The following is a 25,120-nucleotide window of genomic DNA, read 5'->3' as shown; positions in this document are numbered from 1 at the left end:
CGACTGAGGGCGCTAAGCGCCATGGCTTGCGGCAGACAACCCCGCTGTCCAGCATGCGTAAGGATGCTGCGACAGCTGGACGCACTAGGTCAAGGGCGACTACGGATGAGAACGTCCACAGTGCGAAGCGTTCAGCTTGGCAGTGGACGGGTAACGTGCGCCTCGGCGAGGTGACAGACAGCAGCAAGCAAGGGCATCTGGCGGCAGCAGCCTGGTCGGTGGGAGCAATTTCTTCGGTTGTGTTAGGAACGAACCCAGAAGATGGCTGACGAAGAAATTACACGGAAGTAAAATCTCCTGGGCCGCTTCTATTCGAATCAAGATCCTTGGACCTCCCGTCGCAGTCTGCCTGAAGGAACTCTCCCACATATCGCCGTGGGTGTGGACGCCGATCCTTTGATCCCCGCGCCGCCTGCGCCACACAGCTAGCCGCGATGAGCCCGATGAGGACGATGCAGGCGATGAATGGGCGCCAGTATCCTACGGCTGAGTTCACGAACATGACGGAGGACCCTGGTCACCGTGACGGTGACGCAGACGTTGGTGGCGTTCGAGAGCAGTCCAATGGGAAGGCTTCGTGCTCGTACAACTGAAATCGAAAGTAAAGGGCGAATAGGAGGTGCTGCAGGTTCGGCCACGCCTCTTGACGCAATCAAAATTCAGTTTCAAACAATTGAGACTGAGAATGAAAACCCGCCAGCGCTCGACCGAGATACCGCATGTCATATGGCCCACCACAGTCTACCATAGTCGCAGACTATCTGCAGACAGTTGTCGCTCCTGTAAATTGGGGAGTCTCCTAGCTGGGACACTCACAGTATCGTATATTCGTCATATATTTCAAAACCAACATCCCCCCCTCGGCTCTTGGCGACATGAATTTTTATCCCTATCAATGTCTCCAACGTCACAGACCCACGTACCCAAGCAGTCTTCCGCAGCTGCGAACGATGCGCTCGCGCTCACGTTAACCGGCGTGGGGGCTCATTTCGATCCACCGTGTCGCAATGCCAACGCATCACAAACACTCGCTTCATGCAATGAAGTAAGCCGTGACAAGCGGGACGCATCCGATGGTACGAACAGACCCTTACGCAGACCGCTAACCTCGTGCGCCTCTAACATCGTCAACGCACTAGAAGACTCGCCCGATCTCGACCTGGAGGCAAATGCATGCGCTACTCTGCACTCCTGTTTCGAGGTGTGCCCCGATACCCTCACCCGGCCATGCAACATCGCAAACACTGTGTTGCCGCCCAAGCCGCAAGACATTGAGAAGATTCTTCAGTCCAAACCTTTCGCACTGATTGACTGGGATGATGACGGCTTCTCCTGCTTCAACGTCGGAGGAGAATGTGACGATGGAGGCACTGAGATCACGTCCGAGAAAAGTCGGGTCGGCGCATCTACGTTCTCACAGAAATTATTTTTATCGGAGCCTGGTCATGCGTGACTTCTGGAAATGGGACGTTTGGAAGACGCTGGTCACCGGATAGGCTGAGAATTTGAAAGCCGATTTCAAGTACCCATAGGCTTGTTGAAGGGCGTTTCGACCAGAGCAAGACGTTGTTCTTGCTTGATTGCCAAGCAGCTATTGTTCGTACACATTTGCCGGTCTGTGCTATAGCACCGAAACCCAAGATATATACATTCATACACAAGCCCGCTAGACGGCGGAGGAAGGTTATCACAGCTACAACTGATTAGTAGTCAACCCCATCCTTCAGCTTTGTTTTCCCTCGTGCCCAAGAACAGTCGAAGCCAGAGCGTCCTTGAACATCCGGACAACCAACCTTTTCTCTCTTATCAGAAAGATGGCCGACCTGCTCTCGACATTGGTCACATTCGCTCAAGGGCAGGTCACAACACATTAGCAACTCTAGGACGCGGCGGCGTCGACATTTTCATTGCCGGAACAACGATTTCGAAGACCCAGTGCTCGTTCGAGACCAACCCCGAGACTGAAGTAATCACGTCCTTTGACAGATCACACGGCCAAACGAGTCAAGTCTGGGGGGAGGTTTGTTTCCCGTACATGGCCCCTGAAGTGATTCCAGACAAGGCGCAGACGTCCAAGTCTGATGTATGCTCCCTTTATGTTATCATGTTATGGACGTTAGACGTTGGGGGGTGGCGCAAGGCGTCGAATCACTTCATGTCGTACAATGCCGCGGTTGATTTTGCGGTCTGTCAGGCAGCCAGCTATCCAACTTTGCGAGAGATGGCCGAGGCTGAACCTGCGCATCGGGCTTCTGCGGTACAACTTCTAGTTAGGTATTTTTGATGGGCGGGATCTTTCTACACCAAGGGCACAGTGGCCGTGGAATTCTGCCTCCACTTCTTGCCACGTTGAGCGAACGCGATGACCTGAGCGACCATCTGGACGCATATCAGCTTCACGTGTCAATGATCAACTTCAGGGCTAGCTGTTGCGCCATCAAAGTAGCTCCATCTGTTGTAGAGTAAACTGCCAGAACCTCAATCCGCAGCTCTTCTCCAGAAATCACTATCATTGTCGACGTCATACTCGTCATCACTCGTCGGCTCATAGTCAAACCCGTCGTCATCGATGTCACTAAACCCTCTGTCCCATATGTCGTCCTCAAAAGATTGCTCTATGACGCGAATTTCCAACCACGACTTGCCATGATACTCCTGACGCAAATGCTCGGACCGTCCTCATAAACTTCTAGCACAATTTGCGTTACAGATCGCATGGCTTGGAAGTGATCGTCAACCATGGAAAGTGCCTGTTTGACCACCTCTAGGTTATCCTGGTCGTCAAACTTCAGTTCCATAGCGCTCGTGCTGGCCAGCGATGTTCTGAGCGTGCTTAAGTTGATGCAGCTTCGTTGAATAGCCATCAGAATAGCGGTGCTGTCATTTTCGAGCATGACTTCGGTGGGTTCCAGAGAGAAAGATTGGGAACCGAATCACTATGTGGCGAATGCAACCTGCATTGGCTTCTCCGATGTTCGTGAGGAAAGAAGCAATCTCCTCCGACGTGGCCGTGGCGAAATTGAATCTGTTCTGACCGTACAATATCGAGCGCGCCTCATCGTGGATGGTCTTGTTCACGCGTAAGAGACCAGGTGTGATATTCCGTGTTCGTTCGGGCCAAGACCATGGGTCGACTGGCAGCTCCAGCAATAATACCAGCTCGTATATCTTGTTTCGAAGTTCGCCGGCAAGATCGAGGATGTCGATAGCTGGTTTGGCGGGCAAAAGCTGCAATTGACTAGTTAGAGACGAAACTCAGAACAGACCTATGGGCTGGAGAGATACGTGAGACATTGCAGTTGAATGGCCCAGTGAAACTTGGAGAGCCCATCAAATATATCGGTCCTAACGAGATGTTGTTACGTGTCGAGGGTGACGCAATAACGTCCCACACCCACTTCTGGGCACCCCCCACATTTGGGCACCCCAAAAATGCCTCACCGCCATGAATACCCGCCACCTTCAAACCTACACAACTTTATCAATCTTTACCCAATTGACTTCATTTTTGGTATATAGCTTTATAAGCATCAGATGCCCTCATATTCCCAAGATGACGTCCTACGGGCGCTTGCTGCTATCGCAAACGGTACATCTGTCAAAAAAGCTGCATTTGAGCATGGTGTGCCGCGTTCAACTCTACAGAATCGGATCAGAGGTGTGCAGACGCGAGATATAGCGTTTTCTGATCTGCAAAGGCTTTCTCCAACCCAGGAAAGTCATCTGGCTGAATGGGTTCGAATCCAGGCTGCCCTAGGCCTTCCTCCAACCCATCAGCAACTCAAGGATTTTGCTGAACGCATCCTACAGATCCATGGAGACTCCCAGCCTCTTGGAAAGAACTGGGTGCAGTCTTTTATTAAGAGAAACCCATCTGTAAGGGTCCAAAGAAGCAGAGCAATCGATTCCCAGCGTATCAATGGAGCTTCAACTAATGTAATCAGGCAATGGTTCAAGCACCTCGCCATACCTGAGATCATGGCCATCAAGGCCTCCAATCGATACAATATGGATGAGACTGGTATTCTAGAAGGCAGAGGATCAAATGGGCTTGTCCTTGGATCATCAGAAACTCGTTCTATCCGCAAGAAAGAGCCTGGATCGCGTGCTTGGACATCTCTGATCGAGTGTATCTCTGCAACTGGCAAGGCACTGCCTCCACTTGTTATATACAAGGGCAAGAGTGTCCAGCAGCAGTGGTTCCCTCTAGATCTGACGCCATATGAATCCTGGAAGTTCACAGCTACAGAAAATGGGTGGACTTCAGACTCTACAGCTGTCAAGTGGTTAACAGAGGTCTTTATTCCTTCAACCCAGCCAGGGGACCCCTCAGAGGTCAGATTATTGATTTTGGATGGTCATGGAAGCCATGAGACTACTGCTTTTATGTATACATGCTTCAGGAACAAGATACACTTGCTGTTCTTGCCAGCACACACGTCACACGTCCTTCAGCCACTTGATCAGTCGGTTTTTGGGCCCCTCAAGGCAGCATACAAGAAGGAGCTTGGATTACTGGCTGAATGGGATGCTGGTACAGTTGTGGGCAAGAGAAACTTCGTTATATGCTATGGCAAGGCGCGTAAGGCAGCCCTGACAAGCAAGAACATCATCAGTGGCTGGAAATGGACTGGTTTGTGGCCTGTCAGTATGGCTAGACCCCTCATGAGCCCTCTGCTGCTTGAGAACACATCAACCCCTGCCAAACCAGCTGGTCAGGTCTGTAAAGGGCTCTCTGATGGCAAAGCAAGCGAAAAATGGGCGGCAGATACATCAGCAGTCCCTTGGTCAACCCCCAAGAAGAGGGATGAGCTTCAGGATCAGTTCAGCCTGTTCAGCAAGCTAGATAACGATGAGCATACGCAGCGCCTGCTTTTCCGGAAGGTTCAGAAGGGCTTTGATGAGAAGGCATACCAATTAGCAGTAGCCCAGCGAAAGATTGAGGCACTGCAGGCAGAGGTTGATGCCAGTAGGGCCAGGAAACGGAAGAAGGTCAAAATGAGCCCAAATTCGAAGTTTGCCGATATTGAGGCTATTCGGAGGGCTCAAATCGAGGCAGGCGAACTTGAAAGTAGCACAGATGAATCCAGCGAGTCAGAAAACCCTAGTGATAGCGAAAGTTGCATCGTCGTCGCATCATAATACATATAAATATTGGTTGAAGTTGATATGTATAAAGGTGAGGGCATCAAAAATGGGGTGCCCAAATGTGGGGGGTGCCCAGAAGTGGGTGTGGGACGTTAATAGATTGTACAGGCGGGTTTTCCGGTAATTATAAATCTGTCAAACAGTGTCTTATATGCATGCCACACTGGAAGAGCCATGCACGATTTATTACAAACTGATGCGTACAAAGAACGATCTATCGATTGGCACACATCTCTCAAGCTGGTTAAAGTCAGCGGCGGATGAGAATCACCCTGAGACCTTGCTGGATGAAGTCAACTCATTCCTTGTTTAGATTGTCGTCGTCATGGCAAAATTCAAAAAGGCGAATTGGCATCATCGATTTGGTTTCAAGTGAAGTATAATGAGCAGAAGCCCGTTTGTAGAATAAGTCACATGCCTAGAGGAGCTTAGTGGGTGAGGTGGGCAGAGGGTAGAGCATGGATATGGCGGGATGTAGCAAAATCATGTTTAGCCAGCCAACTGTTGCATACGCATTGCTGTTACCTCGTCATATCATCAGGTTTAGCTCAGAATATAATTGACGCGGTGATGAGACTCAACGGTATGTTGATGGGGTACGTGAAAATGGTAGAGGAACATTGTCAGGAAGAACTGGCAGCTTCGACCTACCACTCACTACGATGGCCTCTTTGCTTCATGAACAGGTCGAGAACTGACGGAAGCCAAGTAGGAATACATGAGTTAGAGGATGACGAATTAACGTTTGGCTTTGTGACCGCACAGTAGTATCAGCACGTCCTGGACCCTTCCTTGACGCGTTATCGAAGAGCTAAGTATACTGCAGCAAAGCGCTTGAGGAGTTGGGTGGCTTTAGTTGAGGTTATCTGAAATCTGCGCCATAGGTGGGCTAACATTGTCACCCTTTACTTGGTCCCGAGGAGGGAAAAACAGCAGGAGGGAGGCACGATAGGCTGCCGCACTAGAAGAAAGACACGATGCTGAAAATTGCGAACATCGTTTGCTCAATGAAGCACTGGCTGGCCCCTGTGCATCTCCTATCCTCGTCCCGGCTTCCTCCCTGTCGACCCGTCCATACGGCTCCGCAAACTGATCCGTCGCGGAGGTTGCCGTAGTCTGAGATGGCGAGGCTGTGGAACGTATGATGGGTGCAACCGGCCACGAACGCGACCACCACTGAAGCCGAGCACCATGTCGAGCAGCTCTTTTCGAACCGCATGCTTCGGACCACCTGCAAGCACATCCCGACGCCTGACGACTCATAGACAACCACTTTTGCACTGGCCGTTTCCCAAGCTGCATCGTGAGCTATAAAAGACAAATCAATAGGCTAGATGGAGGTATTATCTCCCCCATCACAGCCCTAACGGCTGATACTTTCTTGATGCGAGCGGGTTTTTTTATCCTGTCAGTGACCATCTTCATCAGCGCCTTGGGCACTGTTACCCCGTGATAGATCATCAGTATGGCCACTAGCAGCACAATGAATGTGGGAAAAAGTTGTTAGACAAACGATGTTGATTTAATGCAATACCACTGAGGTCCATTGATCAAAAGGTGACTGTTCTGCTTGATTAAGGGATTTCCTCCTGTTGGGCAACAGTATGGCCAGTGATCATGGTGTAATCTTCGATCTCTGTCTTCATCTACTGATGTTTCTAACTAAGTGGCCACGTTGCCGTCAATGTAAGTAGAGCAAAAGAGGCCATCATGGTGCCAATTCAAATAAGCCATATTACATGTGAAAATCAATAATCCGAGTTTTCTGGTCAGTACATATACTGGTTACGCAGTGCGGGTCTGACACCTCCCATCCAGGTCCGAGCGGGGTTCTGTCTTGTGTTTGCCCATCATCACCGGTTCTTGCATATTAATCAATGCATTCCTAGCATCCCTTTATCCAGACACAGTCGTCAATCCAACAAATCCTGGCCTGAATATGTAGTTGACTGAATAATGACTGTAACCGGTGAGTTTCACCTAAGCGAGGGGATCCCTAGTTGTGACACTATTTTACTGTCCAAAAAGCTTTCTCCACCAACCTGAAGCACTCCTCAATTTTCCCTTGAATGCTCTCCATCTGGCTTTCAAGCCCTGTCTGGGGATACTCAAGGAGTCATCTGTCTCGAGGTGGCCATTCTCCAACGCCGAATTGAGCGGCTTCCAGCCATTGTTGTTGGCAACTGTGATGTCAGCTCCTTTGTCGAGAAGCAGCTTGACGACGTCGAGATGGCCATTGTCCGATGCTGTATTGAGGGGCGTCCAGCCATCACTATTGGGAACTGTAATGTCTGCTCCTTTGTCGAGAAGCAGCTTAACGATGTCGAGGTGGCCCTTACATGAGGCCGCATAAAGCGGCGTCCAGCCCTTATTGTTGACAACTGTGATGTTTGCTCCTTTGTCGAGAAGCAGCCTGACGACGTCGAGATGGCCATTGTCTGATGCTGCATTGAGCGGCGTCCAGCCATCACCATTAGGAACTGTGATGTCTGCTCCCATGTCGAGAAGCAGCTTAACGACGTCGAGGTGGCCCTTACATGAGGCTGCATAAAGCGGCGTCCAGCCCTTGTTGTTGGCAACTGTGATGTTTGCTCCTTTGGCGAGAAGCAGCTTAACGACCTCAAGATGGCCATTGTCTGATGCTGCATTGAGCGGCGTCCAGCCATCACCATTAGGAACTGTGATGTTTGCTCCTTTGGCGAAAAGCAGCTTGACGACCTCAAGATGTCCGCTGTCTGATGCTGCATTAAGCGGCGTCCAACCATCACTATTGGGAACTGTGATGTCTGCTCCTTTGGCGAGAAGTAGCTTGACGACGTCGAGATGGCCATTGTCCGATGCTGTATTGAGGGGCGTCCAGCCATCACTATTGGGAACTGTAATGTCTGCTCCTTTGTCGAGAAGCAGCTTGACGACGTCGAGATGGCCATTTTCCGATGCTGCATTGAGCGGCGTACGACCTCTACTGCCAGCAACATCAATGCTTGCCCCCCATTCAAGCAGCATTCGCACTATCTCCCGATGTCCCTTTTTGCATGCAATTTCAAGACCTACCCTTCCTGACCCCGTGGCTTTATTTGGATCGTGTTTGCCATCTTTGAGAAGATGCCTTACTACCCCTGTCAGCCCCAGGTAAGAAGCATAGTATATGGGGCTTGCTGGCAAAACTGGACCTTTCGCCTCTGGTTCCAAGTCCTCGCTGTTAACGTCAAACCATTCTCTCCAGGAGTCCCAAGTCCCAGCACGTCCGTCAAAAAGGGCATTCATTGCTTCTACAAAAGCCTCGTCGTTTGTCGTGCTGACGTTTGTATGTAGATACCAGTATTTCGCAGCGTAATCCCGGAACCTTCCGATTTGATATTTGTGTTTATGAAGCGAATCGTCCCAAACTTGTTTGAAACTGATGTAGCGGAGACATAGCCTGGCAAGGGAGACACCCTCGACGGCTTCATTTTCGGCGCGCAAGCTTTCGTTGGCTAACAAGACTTGCCCCCCGGGTAGGATTTTACCCAGCAGGTACTGCTTGACTGAGAAATGCAGGTGTATCTTCCTTGATCCAGGGGGCTCTGATGACATGCCACTTACTTCTATCAAGGGCCCACAGAGACCTAGGATCTCACCTTGAACATAGTCGTTGTCAACAGAATCTGGCATTTGATCAACTGGAAAATCATCGCAGTCGTCAGTGAGAAGCACAGCTTCAGTGATCTCGCAAACGGTAAGGGGTCGCAGAGCAAACATGGCCCATCTCAGCAGCGAGAAGGCTCTTGTTCTATCCCGGTGTGGTAGTCCCTCGATTCTCTTCCAGTTGTGGTCGTACATACTGTCAAGCCCAGCTGGGGTCTCGTCAATGTCCATCTCGAGCTGCTTCAAGCTTTTTGAACTCCTCAATAGATCTCCTACCATGTTCATCCACTGAAACTGGCCATCGCAGCGATGGACCATTTTCTTGGAGATAATGGATTTCGTTTGTTCATCTTGCTTTGACAGCTTGTTGTAGACGATATGTTCTGAGCAAGTACGGTTATCAGCAGATACATCTCCCGCTGATATTGCGTATTCGCTGAAACCCGGGTATTGTGTGAGCCCTTGACGAATTTCAGGCTCGTTACGGCTGACTACTAAGACCCGAGCAGTGGTGCCCTCAATCGCTTGCCTAAGTTCGTCAAGAAAGTGGGTTACAGGGTGGCGGCCACTGTGGTCTGGATCTGGCGAAGTGCATTCATCCAGACCATCCAAGATGAATGTACAGCTTGGAACGGCCTGGACAATCTCACGGAAGAGGTGTGTTATCTTTGTTCGCGTTGCAACAGTTTCGTAATCCTTCGAGCGCCTCTTCTGGATCACATCGAAGGCAGTGTGGTTTTGAAATGCAATTGCCGTTAGCCACGACCGCATCGCTAAGAATGGGTCGCTACGGCCTGCAGAGTTGGACGATAAGAAGAAATGCGCAGCAGGTGTCTCAGTCTGTGATAGAACGACTTCGACTAGTTTGGCACAGAGGATAGTCTTGCCATACCCCGCTCGGCCGTTGATCCACATCAACTTTGAACTGTCAGATGGAGAAAGCCATTCGCAGAACTCGGCCCGCGCCAGTATCCATTCACACGTGCCGCGCAGTCGCTTTTGAATAGATTCATCGTACACATCGTTCGACGGCGGGCACCCAAGCCAAGCTTGCAAGTCCCGCCTCGTGTCAGCTGCAGCAGTTAGTCAGGAGACGAAGGTGTGGTTTCGACCCATTCACATTACCATCACGTTGAATATTCAAGAGGTCAAGTATCCGCTTCACGTCGCCATGCATTTCGAGTTGATCTTCACCGCGTGAGCGCAGTCGTTTTCAATGGGGGACTATGATTAACCTTCCAGTCCGAATATACGTGAACACTCATCGACTTCCTTCTGGGCTTTTTCGATATCTTCGCGTTTAGACTGCCAGTCGGTTGATCTCCTAGCCCCCGCAGCGAATCGTCCTAGCTGGATTAGCTATAGATAGCTAGCAAAGCACTTTAACTCACTAGAGGTGCTCATTCTGTAGTACTGCCCCGCTTTGACAAGGTATGTCAAGATACTAGCGTACAGCTTAACCAAGGCGCGACGGAGCTCCTCTGCCGAGGCTGTTGGAACACTTGTGAGCCCTGTCTCAATGAGAGCGTTGTGACATATACACTCGGCAATGTAAGCAATTCCCTCGAGGACTCTGGCATAAGCGTGTAGATCTCCTGCAGCGATCTATTTGTATGTTAACGTCGGCGCCAGTAGCCTTCTACTTTTACTAACCTTGAGAATGAAACAAACGCCTGCCCATGGTAGAGCAGCATGGATTGGATCGAATTGCACGCAAGCATCGCCCAACTGCTTGAAGTTACTGGCCCATTTGTCCACCTTGTTGAGGATGTGGCGCACGGGGATCTTTTTGCCCTTGGGCGTAGAGATGTACGATGATTTCTCGTCACAGCTCTTCTTTGCCTTCGCAGTTGCGGCGAGAACGTCTTCGACGACCGCCCGCTTCGACAGTTGGGCTGGATCGATCGTTGATTTCAAATCGTCTCCAAGCGTTTTGATGGCGGCAGCCCAAATGTCTTCGCTGTGTAGTGGACTAGTCAATACGAGGCGCGGTTACTGAAGTTAAGCTCCCAGCCACTATCACTTACCCACTCCATCTGAGAACCTGGTTGACAGCCATATCGAGGGTAATTGCACGCTGATTTAGTCTTTTTCAGTTCTGGACCCAAATAACCCTGATGTTGAGTGCCCTTGTAAAGCGGCGGTTGGTACTGACTGAGGGTTGCGCGATGCGGGAGCGGGGTTAAATAAGATGAAGTGCTCAGGCAGGCGAGGGACATTCTCTGTGTGACAAGGGTAAGACTCGCTGCAAGACGCCAGCTAGCATACACTGGATGGTACGCGGCTTGCATACAGCGTCTCTATCTATGCTGGTGCGTTAGCTCGCCTCATAAGAACGTGATATGTCGCGTTATCTATCTCGGTCTCTCAGATGAAGGCATCTGTTTGAGTTAGAGGTGTCGACGCTCCGCAACTTGCAGAATCACGTGGCTTGCTGCTTGGCCCTACCAAGAGCAAGGGGCAACAACCATAACTCATAAGAGGCAAACGCTAATCAGCCTATGAGATATCTGCTCAAGGTCCAAATGTCGCAATGTCAATCAGTGAGACCTTCAGTTCAGTGGCTGACGGTGAGGCATTTAGACGTCTGCAGGTTGCGCAGGCGCCAAGACAGACAGGCAGATGTTCTCTACGGTGCATCCTTTTAGATAGGAGTGACCTTAATAGGCAAAATTGCATTGTCTACCTTTCCACGTATATAGTCGCGAATATGCAAACGGATTTGCATGCATCAGGTTTGCAGGGTAAAGTGCTGGACGCCTCCGCCACCGCTCCCAACAAACGCGGATCCATGACTGGCAAGCGGCTGCAATTGCCATCTTGATGGCGGTGTGGGTAAAAGTTCTAGGCTGTTTCATAAGCAAGCACAAAACACTGTGCTTTAGGGAAGTCGTCTACCATAAGCCTCTCGCTGCACACCACATGCTGTGAGATTTGCGCTAATGCCAGTAGGGAAACCGTTTGAATCAGACAAACACGGCAGGCGCTTCATTTTTGGCTATGATCTGTCTCCTGCAGCAACGACATATACCTGCTGTAGTCTAGGGAGACATTTTGACGACATCTTGATTACGCCAGGAGGAAGAGGCGTAAGATGGAACAGGGAAGCATTTTCGGGCTTCAGTCAGCATTGGCCCCCCAAAACAAATATAGAGCATTGCTTGGTAGATTCGAGTAATTAGGCCAGCGGAGTGTTCGTGCCAAGCCATGTGCAACGACGTGGCACTGAGCTGGTCGCAGCGGCGCAGCCCATTGCATCAGAGCTGCCTTCACCGGCTGCAGGCCTACTGCATGTAAGTCAGGGTAAAAGAGCTTGTGATTGAATAATTCGTTGAGGTACACAATAGAGGCGAAATTTAGTCGTCTGTGAAATGAAACTCGACAGGTCGCTACGCCTCGGCGTTGTAAGCACTATCGGCGTATTCGCATCCAACAAGCGCTTAGAAACATGCGGCCCATCCAACCTGGGCCAAACAGCCGACCAGTACTCGAACCGGGCCCGCATTACACTGCAGCGATGCCCATTTTCCACAGCTCCCCATCCCCTTGTGGCTCGTGGTATGGTGTAATCGATCGGGGGTGGGAAGCCAATCAGCTTACGGACCGGCCAGCCTATGGGTGATGTAAATTTTAACGGCACACCCGTACGGTACGGAGGCTGCAATCGCTCGCCTCACCTTCGCCGATCTACGAGCACGTTAAAAAACCGCTGCTGGTCTTGTGGCTGTAACTTGCCAGCTTGGCATGATTGAATCGATAACTGACGAGATGCAGAATCATACAATTTGCGTTTTGTCTCATCATTCAGTGATGTTGATAGCAGTACACCAAGCATGCAATACCAACCGCGAAGGGGGCTGCTATTCCAGATACGACTTCGATAACGGCTGCTTTCTATGAACCAAGTCGGCAAGTGCGTCCGGAGGTCATCAAGGGAACGCTAAGCTGCCGACGAGTGACAAGTGATGCTAACCCCCCAAGACGGAGTCACTTGCTGTACACTCAACGGATCCTTAACCCGCCACCGATGTCGCGCTGCACAATCTGGCTGTAGTGCTGCGGAAGACAATGTATTGTTTTCGACGGTGCGAGAGTAGAATGGCCAATGCTGTAGAACACCTGACGGTGCACATTCTTCCACAACCAGGCCTCGCGATGGTACTTGCCGGACCGACGAGATCGGGCGCTCTTCTGATGTTGTTGCTTGCTGAAGTGTTGTTCCATCGCGTGTAGCGCGCTCTCTGCGTGTATTCTTGGGCAAGGTAACGTGGTGCTGGCCTGAGTCGGAAGAGCCAAGGGTGGTACATCAACAAGCGTGAGAACACATTGAATGGCTCGCCACTGATCGCCGCCAGTGCCCAGAATGGCCAGTCTGTCCCAACAAACAATCACTGTGCCCATATTGTTACGACCCGTAAACAAGGATAACAGCTGAACGACCCACTTGGGCGTCGGGCAGCTAAGACAGGACATTTGTATTGCAGGATCACGGTTGTTGGTTGGTTGGTAGATTTAACGCCTCGAGCGACGAGAGACGTGCCGGGCGCAATGCCGACATGGTCTATGCTAATCTAAACTATGTTACAGGGCTACGTCTTCACCTAACGCTCCTGTTCAACCCACTCCAAGATGAAGCAGATCTTCTAACCTGGCCAGAATTCTCTTATCCGCCATCCCTTTCCCGAGCCGCTTCGTCCAGAAGGAAAGTATTTCGGATAGTGCTAGGAAAAACCACAAGGGGGAAAAGCCTAGCACGGTCGGTCGTGATGTGGTTCTGCGCCTTTGTTCTCCCCACTTGGCATTGGAGCGAAGCTAGGAAGGCGTACGACGAGTCGGCTCCCAGCTGATGGCGATGCAGGAGCACGCTGTAATCGCTCTCCGTTACTGCCTGAACAAGTCAGGCTCTGGCGGGAGCGAGAGTTTTCATGGTGGTATCGTGTTGCCGGCAAGCACAACCTGTAGGCGCTTCGGACAGTCGCGCTGGGTCATCGCAAGCATGAGCGCTGGCCCCTCTTTGCAACGGGCAAGGAACGCAATGGCATCATCCGCTTGGACCTCATCCTCGATGAACAGAGTGTGAGTGCGAGAATCTTGTGTCACTCCATCTCAAATAGCTTGTGGTTCGGATGGGACATTGGTCGACCGATACAGGGACACGCCGGGTCGATGTGACTCGGCCTTCAACGGCAGGCGCGAAAGTCGGACTGTCTGTGGCTGATCCTGACTGTTGCGCCCATGCGTTGGTGCTTACTGCTGCCTTAGCAGGCGTTGCTTATCGTTCCTCCACGTTGGCTTGCAGCCACAGGCCTCACAACGCAATGCCAACTGCTCTGCCGCACGATGTCAATCATCCGCGGAGACCTTGTCGTGAGGCGCTTCCGACATTACTGTAGGTCCGGCCAATAGCCAGCGCTCTAGGCAGACATCGGGGCGGGCGACTGGAAGTTCGGCGACGGCTGCATTGAATGAGGACGTGGGGTACTCGCTGGTTAGGCGGCTGCAATCCGCTGCGCTACTAGGATGCATGCTGCGTCCCGTTGCCTCGAACCCCAGTTGTGTGTTGGCCAGCCGAGTCCATCGCTTGTGGCACCCCGCAGACCCCTTGCTACGGTGTTGGTACCGGTACTTTGCCGCTGGTAAACCGGTGCAAGTGCCTGCCCCGCAGGCAAGTCGACGGCACCCGGGCGAGGGTGGCTACATCGACTGGCAGAACGCCGCAGTGATGGCACACTGTCAGCCAACCACCACACTCCAGGTACGTCCCCGGCCATGGCTGGCGACAAACAGGAGGTGTGTCGGCTTGCCAGCTTGTGCGCAGAGACCAGCGGGCATCGCATCTCCTCGAGCAATCTTGGGCATTCAGCCGTAATGTCGAGTCGAGCCTCTGGTGCCAGCACCGGGTACAGGAGCCGCACGTCTGCCCCGAAATTACGCGCCGCGAGTGGCGGCTTAAGCTGTCGGACGGTTCAAATCTCACCGGACGTCGTGCGGGCTTCTCCTGGTAGCTGCATATCCGCATACCGCCTCCAATCTCGGTGGCTTTGTGAGCCTCATCAAACATGGCAGAACACGAAGCGCGGCTCGATGGCCGCTGATCATTGCACATGTTCCCTCATGACGACCTCCACCGTTGGGTCCCGGACCAACGCCTCGAATGCCCCGGCCGCTACAAGCAGCCATCGGAGTTGCCAATAGTTTCTAGCTTAACGATGCTTCCGAGGATGACCCCGAAGAGCTTCTGCGCGCTATTCCCGAGTACCATCGGAGCACCAACCCCGGCGCATTCGCTTTCAATCTTGCCGCTTCGCCGACCCCGCAGCTGGGCCTCTCCTGTTGGTTAGGTGGTAAGGTTTTCTAACCTTTTTTCTCACCTCTGGCTACTGCCAGCGCATCTTACATGCCGCAGGTGTCCCCTGAACGTTCAAGGTAGTCTATTAGAGATAGCACGCCACACGATCGATCAATCGTGAGGGTGCTGTGACTGATATGATACGGTGCTCGTCATCCTAAGATTTGATGTCGATCAAGAACTGACTAGCAGCACGCCAATCGCTTTGTATAGCCATAATGAGCGCCACAACTCCATTCAAGCCCCCGTCGTGGCCATCTCGCTGAAGTACGAACCATTTTTCGATGAGATATACGCTGACCTACTCACTCGGCTCCGACCAAAGGCAGACATCCAATGGGGGAAACAGTCGTCAAGTGCCCTGAGCCTCATACAACAAAGCCCGCCCCCGACCGCCGTGCTCATTACGGATGCAGCCCTCACCGAGGAGTCCCCTGAGGTCTGGGATGCCATCATCGCCTACGTTGGCCAGGGTGGCACCGCCATCGCCATGGCTCATTTCAGCAGTTTCGTCAAGCCCAACAAAATAAGGCCGTTCTTCGCAAAAGCTGGTTTGGCTTGGGAAAGCGGCGACTACCACTGGACCGCCGTCACGCTCCACCAACAGATAGCCGGCAGCGCTGCAGAGAGACTTCCGACCCAATACAGCCAGAAAGCACGGTTTCCCAAGGTTGTGCATCTTCATGCGATTCTGTACGGCCCGAACGAGACATCAGTCACCGAATCGCGTGTCTTCCCTACCGAGAAGGTTACAAATTCAACGCAGGCCGCGGATTGTTTCGCGCAAGTCCGCAACGGTAAAATGGGATACGTCGGAGACGTGAACGCCGAGGAGGAGACAAACGATGTCATCCTTGCCATGTGTGGGTTGCTCGTCTAGCTCAGTTGATGGCGTCCTGGGCCTACCCTGAGCCAGCCTGGAAGGGTTTTTTTTGAGGCTGGGTACATGAACCGTAGGAGATGTCGATATGACGGAATCAAATTGAACTCGTTGTGCCACTGGGGAACTGTCGAGTTATGGACCAGAACCTGAGCAATCATGCCTGTCTCGTGTCTCACCTCTCTCACGACGCGGCACGCAAGAAGATAGTCCTGGCTTCCCGGTTTGCGCAGCACACCATCGCGTCTGCATCTAATCCGCCGAGACCAATAACTTCAATTCACATGTAGTCGAGTCGCGAACACGTTCGGCTCGTCTTCTGAATCGTCTAATTTCAAGATCCCAAAGTATATTCGACTTTTCTGAGCGATTAGTGTTGCCAAAAATCATCTTGCCGCATGAGCCTGTCATAGGGCATCTACCTCCGTCACTCAAGCTGGCTGAGGCAGACAACCTAGTCAAGGCAGCGCTGTTGTCGAATCCTTTGATGCCGGCGGCCTGCAGTCTGAAAATCCACGCCAGAGACAACCAAGACGTTCTCAGTGACTGCTCACAATCGAGGGTTCTCGATCACTTGCCACGAGCAGCGGCGGCAACGTCAGTATCGTTTTGACTCAAAATAGATCCACCCGAAGAGCAGCTTGCCGCTCGCCACATTCACATCCGTAAGCGCCGCAGCCAAGAAGCCACCGCTACGGCTCGACCGAGATGAACCTATGGCACGTGTAGTGGAGAGAGCCAGCCTGTGAGTGCGGATCGGAAAGAGTTGGGAAAGACTGAAACTGATTAACTGAGCGGTAACGCTCCGTGAACTATAAGCCCATCCAAACCTAATGGCCTGACTTTCGCCAGCATCATCCCGCCCGAGCAGAGGCAGAGTGCCGGTCCAGGGGATCCGAAGGAGTGCGATGCCGTGAGCTCTTCTCCTCCCTCGACAGAGTATCCGCATTGGTCGGACTTCCTTCGCTTGAGCACGCTCGCCTCGACCAAAGTAATAACATTCTTTCTGGGGTCGTCAATGGTGCCGCACAGTCCCAGCCGACGCGCGTCGACATGCTCCTGTTCTTATCTGGCTGCTTTGGCTCCATGAACTCCTCCCATGTAGGCCGTCCTGTCTCTGAGAAGGGCAACGGCTTGACGTTCCGGGTGCTGTCCAGCCGTTTTCCTGCCACCAGCACGCCCGTATCGTCGACGCGGTCAGGCGCCAGCAGTTGACGTCTCTTTGTCGCCTGAGGCGGCAACTTCGGTTTCGCGCAGTCTCTGGAATGATGAAGTTTTGCTCGTTCAGGCCCAGAACGGACTCCAATTCGTCGACGGCAAGCTCTGGATATGTCTGAACAGCGTCCCACAGGGAGAGTTTTGACGGTTTGTCAGCAGTAGCGGCATCCTCTTCACCCTCGTCCGTGTAGGTCTCGTCGTCGTCTGCTTTGTCGTCGCCGCCGGAAAACCCCCCACGTTTGCCATTGGATATCGTAGAAGTCGACAAGGTAGCCGAGTATGCGCACTCTGGCTGGAGTGTCCGGGCGGCGCAACCGTAAAACTGGTTCGGGGCTGGGGTTCTTGAGCAAAAAGAACCCAAGACCCAATTTGATGCTGTCCTCATTATTGGCCAACCGTGCGATCCTGTTCTCCGTACCTTTGTTGATCAAGTCTGGCTTCGTGATGATGCCAATGGTGCGCAGGCCGTGGGGATCGTACTTGCGGGATTTCCTGATGACAGGCTGATTCGCGACATCGTTTCCTGCTTGAGCAACGGCAAGAATAATGGTTCTGTGGCTTTCCATGTAAGTCTCTACAAGGCGATGGACGGCGTCAATGTCCTCCGTTGACTGTTCATCGCTCTCCACAGAAATCAAGCCTGGCAAATCGACAATGGTAAGATGCAAGCCGACGGGACCACGAACGTCGATTCTGAGTACATCCAAAGCAAAGCTGCGAGCATCTGATGAGTCACAAAAGCCGCGAATGCCCATGAGGGCGGCCACTTCCTCAATGACACGAGGCAGCACGTTGAAGTCTCGGATGACGTTGCGATACTTCTCTAAAGTCTCTCGCATCTCTTGGCAGCGGTTCGTGCCGGGCCGGATGGTCGCTGTGATCTCCATAGGACCCGTGCAATGCCGCAAGACGATCTTGGTAGCGAACCTGGTACACAGCCCGTCTTGACGTGGAAAAGGAAGCCCTGTCACACGTTCGAGTACTGAACTTTTGCCTGTGGATTGGTCTCCACAAATGGCCAGCTGAGGCAACGGTATGTGGTCGCCAATGCCATTAGCGCGGATTTGATCGATTTGGTTCAGCCTGAAGGTAGACTTGGCGGAGCTCAGCGGGACCGACGGGTTGACTGACGCGATGACAGCCATGTTGGCAGTGATTCAATGCAAATAAAAAACGGTCTTCGCACATCGATCACCACCCACCCAGCCCTCTCCATCACTTCTTCCCATCTTATATACTGAAGACGGAATCCAAATCGAGGAGGCGAGAACAGTAATGTCACATGTAAGGCAAGCAATAACAGTACACGCGTTATACCTGTAGGTTATGAAAGAAGAAATGCTTTAGCTCATAAGGAGGCGTTGAACCTGAAAGACGTACCGAGGATGTTCCCTCGCAGGTGCCATCCAGACTTCCGTTGTCGGATCTGGACCACAGGGTACAAATACTAGAACGCCGGGTACCTGAGGAAACCTGCGACTAGGGACTGCCCTTCAGCACTGCCTCGGCTGAAGAGGTTCATCTTTTGATATTGCGATGCGTAAGAAGGTGTTGATGAATTCAAGATTCCCGTCCATCCGGCCTGGCATGGAGGGTTTCCCCGGAAAATGTGGCTCGCAACAAACTCAGGCACACATGTGCCAACCGAGTATATTCTAGACTGTGGATAGGCTCAAGATTCAGTTACCAAACTATGTGAAAGTCCAGGCTCATTCGTCTGCGGAATGGCCGGCATGCGCAGAACCTAGTGGGGAGGAAATGCCTTTGGACGTACTTCTTTGGTGGGATCTGGTATGATGACAGCTCTGGAATTCCATGTGATGGCTTCGTCAAGAACTCAAAGTGGTCTTTTTTGTCATCTGAACGAGAGCTTACTCCATCCGCAAGGGCGATACCAACAAACACGAAGCTGGCCCAGAGATACTCCGAAGGTTCAGAGGCATCGTACGTTGCGTTCTTGAAAGGTTTGATGCTTCTGCGCTATGTCGATAACGCTGGCGAGCATCCTGCTGGCCAACCGACCGCGACGGTACCTTTGGTAGGTTCTGGCGGGAAAACTCTAGGATGTGTTGCCGCGGGCCATCGCATGCCAAACAGCACGGGTTTCTGCCGATCGTGCGTAGACATATCACAGTCTGGTGTTTGGTGGGAGTCTCGTGCTCTGTGATGTCACCATCGTCGACGGTCTCTAGTGTTTAGACTCTGATGACGGGCTGGATGAAGCGTAAAGCATGTCGGGTATGAGTAACTTCCGGATGCGGTCTTCAGAGCCCTTCAGAGCCCTCTGGATTGCACTCTAGCAAGCCAGAGGGCCCTAGGACAGCGTTCCCGCCACTTCATCACAGTACTCACCTCATCACTGCCTACGTAGGAGTCGTTGAGGTAGATATGGGGGCCGCTAAAAAGTCCATGTCTCGAATTCGCTGATGCCGGCCGGTTTGCTCCATCCTGTTGAGTCAGCGTGGTGTCAGAACGCGCAATACCCTTACTTACGTGAAGCTCATCACATAGGCTCATCACGATCCCAAAGCCGGTGTTGTCAGGATCGAATTGTGTATGGGTTACAGTATGTATCAGTAGTGCATATAGATCTGCTGCAGAACCGGCAGATTGGTCAAGATGTAACTAGTTCAGCCCTGCCAGCCTTCTACAGTGGGCCTCGAAGCTGCGATCCAACGCTTAAGAGCAACTCGTTCCCATATCGCTTAACTCTTTACTACTGTTTCGTTTGAGTTTTCTGGAGACACCTCGGCGACAGACGAAAACCGATTGCTGGTTGGTATGATCCGGGGGTTCGAGAACGTCACCTGCATTGGGGGTACATTTTAGCTTAGGCTGAGTCCACGCTTACCTGCCCTCTTTGGTTCCAGAGACATTCGGATATCGTGTGAGGGAGTTGACAATATTCAGCCCCTGACGGTAGTGATCCTGGGCAACCTTAATAAGGTGACCGAAAATCGTGGATCGCAAGCTGGAGAGCTGCGATACTATGCCCGTGAAATGGCTCCTTGGGTAATTTTCGCTTCAGCAACAAGCAATGGCCATGGGGGTTCATTGCGAGAGTCCCAAGGAGCGCGGAGGAACACTCAAAGTTGCATCTGGCTGATCCATCAAGGAAGGACGCCTGCAAATGGTCAAGTGTGGAGAAGATGCTGTTGATGGCATCCAGCCTTCGCAAGTTCGTGATATCTGCTTCAGTTAGCCCTGCAATAGGGTAACACGAGATCGTGTCCACCTAACAAATGGTCTGGGTTGGGTAGCCTACGAGTCGCAATGGGCGTGCTACTCTGAATGATCATGGTCTTGGTGGTTGATGCGAAAAGCTCTTCGTGCCGGAATATGAACGATTTCAGCAGCCATTGCACGGGGCCTCTATGGTACGGTAACAGGGCCCGCCGAGCAAGAGCCTTAATCCATACGGTAACAAAAGGTCCTACTGCTTCAAGACAGCTGTAGTAGTCCACCAACACAGCGACTCTTGTGACCATCTCAAGGCTGACGTGCTCGGGGATGTTCTCTTACATGATGGATGTCCATCAAGATGAGAAAAGCATCGGCGTTCCACCCTGTAACTTCGCGATGGTGACGGTTGGCATGAGCATCGACCGTGACCTCCTTTCAGCCACCATTCAGTTGGATCTTGAAGATGTTCGATGCGAGGGAAAGACTTCTCGAGGAGACGAGAGATCGTACGGATGAGATAGTGGAAGGCGAGGTCGGAGCTTGGCGTTCCTCATGCGATGTTAAGACGGGCCAAGTGGCAGTGTTGAGCATGTGCACTGGCTGAGCTTGCACCGTTGGGCTATCCCCGTCGATTGCCGCTGTCGCACTGTCCTCAGGCGAAGGATATTGCGAATCCGTTTCGTTGACAGCCCCCCAGATAGGCCCGCCGTTGACCGGAAAAGAAGCTCTCTTTTTAATTTCCTTCTTGCCTTGCTATTCGGCTTCTTGACGATCCCGCCCTTTCTCTCGGTCGTAGCTGCCAAATGTGACGCTAAAATCGAGCCCCGGATGCAATCGCTGTAGTTTCGGACTGGGTCTTAAAGGGCAGTGCGTCTCAAGGCATCAGCCGGAGCCTCGCTGTCAGTGAATATTAGCGATGCCGCGTTGCGGGTGCTGCCGATACAAAGATGAGGCGACAGACCATAGACCAGGACTTTGAAATTTGACATAATTACGTCATCCCAATCGGGCAAATGCGGCGTCCGGATCGAGCAAGGCAAGCACCACGTCCCCGTTGGGATCAATAGTGTGTTCCTGCGCTGGGAGACACGCGTTGGCCATGACCTTTCAATAGGCTATGCGTGTGTCTGCTGAACGTTGGGCAGTGAGAGAAACGGACCAGGTACTGCTCAAGCAGGGGGAGTCTCCAAACGAAGAGTTGTGTTGGTAAGGCGCACTGCAGGCGTTTCTGAGAGAACATGAGACCCACCGTCAAGCGTGAGGTACCACGCCACTGTTGGTGAGCTTTGTTCCATTTAACGCCCCACAGAACTCCTGCAATCGATGTTGCAAATAGGCTAGAAACAACAGCAACGCATGGTGTCAGGGTTCCCATCGCACCCATGCTTGTGCACGATGCGAAGCCGCCTCCATACAAACAGGCTTCGTATGCAGCAAACAGTGTACCTTGCCATTCAGCAGTCAGCCAGTATACCACATGAACGGGAGGGGAGGAAAATTGGAGAATGAGACGCAGCAATCATAGGTTTGACTCACCGGTGCCTACTGCAGCAGGTCCAAATCCAAGCCAAGTATCACGGTGGATACGACGGTGAATTTCGCCACCCAAGCAATGATCACTAGTTCAATTCACCCAGACCGCAGTAACATAAGGAATCCCTACGCGGCTGAGATAGCCAGCTTGAGAAGCTGACCAAGTACAGTTGATCAAACCTCTCTTTCAGGTTCTGTTCATCAACCAGGCGAGTGGCCAATGGACTATGGGCACGCCGTAGGCAGCGACCGAGCTGAGCCCCGCATCAACGCTTGCAGGCACTTAGAAAGGGATTATCGTTGTGCGCGCTGTTGATAGACTGGAACTTGGATAAGTGGAGACGGGCCACGGACCGGACTGCCGAAAGGCGAAGGGTCATTTGTTCAAGTGTGCTCGAAAGTGCCAAGAATCTACCGGAGCATGTTTGCGGCTTGTTACCATCTCATCTTTTGTGTCTCCTGACAAACTACGTACGGCCGACAAGAAATTGAGTCCGCCCGAGGATTTTGTTGTGCATGACCGGTGTGACAACAGATACAGTGCCGTATGATGGGCTGTGTGCTGGGTCACTGGGGCTGTGGTTTGGAGGATTCCACGTGGCAGACATGGATAGGATGGCTGGTTTCGACAACTCCCGGGACCTCCCCGGCCTCTGCAGCACCACTGTAGCTCATCGGCGGACGTAGCTCCGCCGTAAACCCATAGCTGCACCACGCGTCCTCCAATCACACGTGTGAAGGTTGTTTCCCGCTCAAGTATCAAAAAAGCGAACTTGCGCTCTACGAAAACACCGGTGACAAACTGGCATAAAGGGTAGCCAGACGGCAATTTGGCAAGCCATCCTTCTGCTAGTCGCAAAAGCCGGCGAGCCCTGCTTTGACGAAGCTCTCATTGCCCAGGCCTGCGGACCCAACAGTCAGCTTGCTGTCCCCATATCAGACATGACACGCAAAACAAAACAGAACGCCACAGTATACGCAGAACCCTCCAAATCCGAGAGAATCAGAGTCTACCGCGACCTCGATTGTAGAGCTATCTTCTCCGAGTTTGATAACAGCCGGCTACGCAAGCGGAAGGCCATCGAATCCGTCGTCCGCAAGCGCAATCTTTGGGTGCCCTCGTTTTCGACGGAACGCCTCGTCACTGTCATACAATCTCTGCAGAAGGACAGCATACTCGGGAATTCCGACTGCGCTCGAAGAGCCTTTCCGGAGCTCTTTTGCCCCCAAGAGTCTACTCCACCGGTCACCGTATCCGCCCCAGCCCAAATCACCATGGCGTCAGCTAGCCCGTCACAAGAAGATCTATTCAGATCTCTTAAAGGGTAACAGGCGTCTCGTTCATTCGTATATCAATCTGATGCTAATAATCCATTAGCCTCTATGAGACCGGTGTCTACTCAGATCTGACAATATCTTCTGTCACTAAGAGCTACTCTGTACACCGCGCCATCGTTTGCCCGCGGTCCGATTTCTTAACAAGGGCATGCCGCAGTTCTCTCAAAGTACTGATGCCTTTGCTCACACACGGTTTCTCTCTATTTCATTGGTGCTGATATGAATGGTGATGCAGGAAGCTGCCGATGGCGCGATATCCCTTCCCGACGACGAACCTCTTGTTATCGACATGATGATCCAGTACTTCTTACCTCCTCGACTATCAGCAATCGCTTTATTCCGACAGCATCTCACAGTCGCCAAAGCTAGAGGACACAAACTCCACGCACATCTCTTGTCTACTACTGCATGCCAAGGTGTATGCAGCCGCAGAAAAGTACGCCATTGGAGGGCTCAAGGACCTCGCTGTGGCCAAGTTGAAGACGACTGCTATACAAGACTGGGACCCCACTGCTTTTCTCGACGCTGCCAGCGAGGCGTACACTTCCACCATAGACACCGATCGCGGGCTACGAGACGCTGTAATCGAGGTGTTCCGGGCGCAGGACTTGCTATATAAGGACAAAGCGAAGGTGGTTGTCGAGAGGCTTGGCCCACTGGGTTATGACTTGTGTATTTGCATCGGAGAGGAAATCCGCCTTTACATAAGGGAACGAAATTCGGCCGGCTCTACTGGTTGGCCGCCTGTGGCCTCGATGGCCAATCCCTTGTATGGCGGCAGTATAGGCTATAGAGAAGAGTGCAATGTGACAAACCTTATTGACGTGCAGACGGCGCCCAAGACGGGTGCAAACTCAGAAGGCCAGATTGAGAAGTGGGCCGACATCCGGACCTCACAGGAGTTTGCCAGACAATCAACCACGATCCGACCGGCCGCCTGCGATACTCAGCTTGCCCGTGAGATATACACGCAGGAGAATATTGCGGCGAACCCAGATAACTGAAGCCAAGTCACCATCTAGATATGCCTCCGCTCTCACGTCACGCATCAGCCTGTCGTTGGTGGTCAAGCCAACCGTCCATCGTTGCTTTACACCAACGTGGAACGGTGAGATCGGTGCCACCAGAAATGATTTCGATTGTTCACATACACTTGCCTGGATATTATATGTGCGTCGTAAAAGTTCGGATGCTTAGCGCGATGAACCTCTCTGAGGAAGGACCAATGACTTCCATAGGAGGGTTGTTGAGATGAAGTCGGGTCGAAGACCAAGGACGAAGTGTAGTGATATTGTCAAGGGAAAGAAACTTTGACTACCAAAAGAGTCTTGGCCCGTGTTAGGCTGGATATGCGAATGCGCCTCGTCTCCGGGGAATGCACAACCAGGGGCACTTCCGCCTGGAAGGCGAAAGCGGTCCAGTTTTAAAAGGCACAAAATACAGAACGCTAGAACATCGGAATATCCGCCACATTTGGAACGGTCGATCGTTCGCGTCAAGTGCAGAGCACAGATCTATTGGGGCTAATGCAAACTGATGCTTAGGATTACAGCACCGCTTCAGCTGCTCCCCATCCCTCTCTGCCTCAAACAATGCAGCCATGATCCCCTGACGAGAAGTCAACAGGTCAACAGCCCCAAGAAAATGCTGAATGAGAAGCGGTGTAGATAAAACTTGCGGGAAGCTCTAGATCTGTTGAGAAGCGCAAGCATCAGCTGCTGGAGGCCGACCATGATTGTACATCGAGGCTTTTGTCTCGCGTGACAGAAGACGTCATGCTGTTGGGGCGGTTAAAACCCGTCCCGCTTCCTGACAGTACTATGAACATCCGCATCACATCCAGC

General features: G+C 52.2%; 7 protein-coding genes across 7 annotated transcripts; 4 read left to right on the top strand and 3 right to left on the bottom strand.

The window, feature by feature from the left end:
• Positions 1 to 434: 434 nt before the first annotated feature.
• On the top strand, positions 435 to 1,453 carry CGGC5_v005868 (uncharacterized protein; the record flags this gene model as incomplete). Its single annotated transcript, XM_032022676.2, has 4 exons — positions 435 to 539; positions 914 to 1,076; positions 1,140 to 1,201; positions 1,289 to 1,453. The coding sequence occupies 4 exons, from the start codon at positions 435 to 437 to the stop codon at positions 1,451 to 1,453; spliced, it is 495 nt and encodes a 164-aa protein (XP_031880582.2).
• Positions 1,454 to 3,534: 2,081 nt separating this feature from the next.
• On the top strand, positions 3,535 to 5,142 carry CGGC5_v005867 (uncharacterized protein; the record flags this gene model as incomplete). The annotated part of the gene is made up of 4 exons (XM_066151557.1): positions 3,535 to 3,589; positions 3,646 to 3,658; positions 3,811 to 3,876; positions 3,945 to 5,142. The coding sequence occupies 4 exons, from the start codon at positions 3,535 to 3,537 to the stop codon at positions 5,140 to 5,142; spliced, it is 1,332 nt and encodes a 443-aa protein (XP_066008940.1).
• A 2,019-nt stretch (positions 5,143 to 7,161) lies between these two features.
• ANK1-6 (Ankyrin-1) lies at positions 7,162 to 10,834 on the bottom strand (the record flags this gene model as incomplete). Its single annotated transcript, XM_066151556.1, has 8 exons — positions 7,162 to 8,113; positions 8,203 to 8,257; positions 8,322 to 9,848; positions 9,901 to 9,963; positions 10,011 to 10,121; positions 10,167 to 10,380; positions 10,429 to 10,735; positions 10,803 to 10,834. 8 exons carry the CDS (start codon positions 10,832 to 10,834, stop codon positions 7,162 to 7,164), a joined length of 3,261 nt encoding a protein of 1,086 aa, XP_066008939.1.
• A 4,427-nt stretch (positions 10,835 to 15,261) lies between these two features.
• On the top strand, positions 15,262 to 16,004 carry CGGC5_v005865 (uncharacterized protein; the record flags this gene model as incomplete). Its single annotated transcript, XM_032022674.1, has 3 exons — positions 15,262 to 15,269; positions 15,367 to 15,391; positions 15,450 to 16,004. The coding sequence occupies 3 exons, from the start codon at positions 15,262 to 15,264 to the stop codon at positions 16,002 to 16,004; spliced, it is 588 nt and encodes a 195-aa protein (XP_031880584.1).
• An 854-nt stretch (positions 16,005 to 16,858) lies between these two features.
• On the bottom strand, positions 16,859 to 18,367 carry MX2-1 (Interferon-induced GTP-binding protein Mx2; the record flags this gene model as incomplete). Its single annotated transcript, XM_066151555.1, has 3 exons — positions 16,859 to 17,264; positions 17,306 to 17,555; positions 17,641 to 18,367. The coding sequence occupies 3 exons, from the start codon at positions 18,365 to 18,367 to the stop codon at positions 16,859 to 16,861; spliced, it is 1,383 nt and encodes a 460-aa protein (XP_066008941.1).
• Positions 18,368 to 20,160: 1,793 nt separating this feature from the next.
• On the bottom strand, positions 20,161 to 20,521 carry CGGC5_v005863 (uncharacterized protein; the record flags this gene model as incomplete). Its single annotated transcript, XM_066151554.1, has 2 exons — positions 20,161 to 20,411; positions 20,488 to 20,521. The coding sequence occupies 2 exons, from the start codon at positions 20,519 to 20,521 to the stop codon at positions 20,161 to 20,163; spliced, it is 285 nt and encodes a 94-aa protein (XP_066008936.1).
• A 2,359-nt stretch (positions 20,522 to 22,880) lies between these two features.
• CGGC5_v005862 (uncharacterized protein) lies at positions 22,881 to 24,280 on the top strand (the record flags this gene model as incomplete). The annotated part of the gene is made up of 4 exons (XM_032022671.2): positions 22,881 to 23,263; positions 23,317 to 23,443; positions 23,512 to 23,576; positions 23,623 to 24,280. 4 exons carry the CDS (start codon positions 22,881 to 22,883, stop codon positions 24,278 to 24,280), a joined length of 1,233 nt encoding a protein of 410 aa, XP_031880570.2.
• Positions 24,281 to 25,120: the final 840 nt, after the last annotated feature.

This window comes from Colletotrichum fructicola (assembly GCF_000319635.2).
Source record: "Colletotrichum fructicola Nara gc5 chromosome Unknown KSG_Nara_v1_contig03, whole genome shotgun sequence".
In the NCBI taxonomy this organism is placed as follows: Eukaryota; Fungi; Ascomycota; class Sordariomycetes; order Glomerellales; family Glomerellaceae; genus Colletotrichum; species Colletotrichum fructicola.
This window is presented reverse-complemented; position numbering and strand designations above follow the sequence as displayed.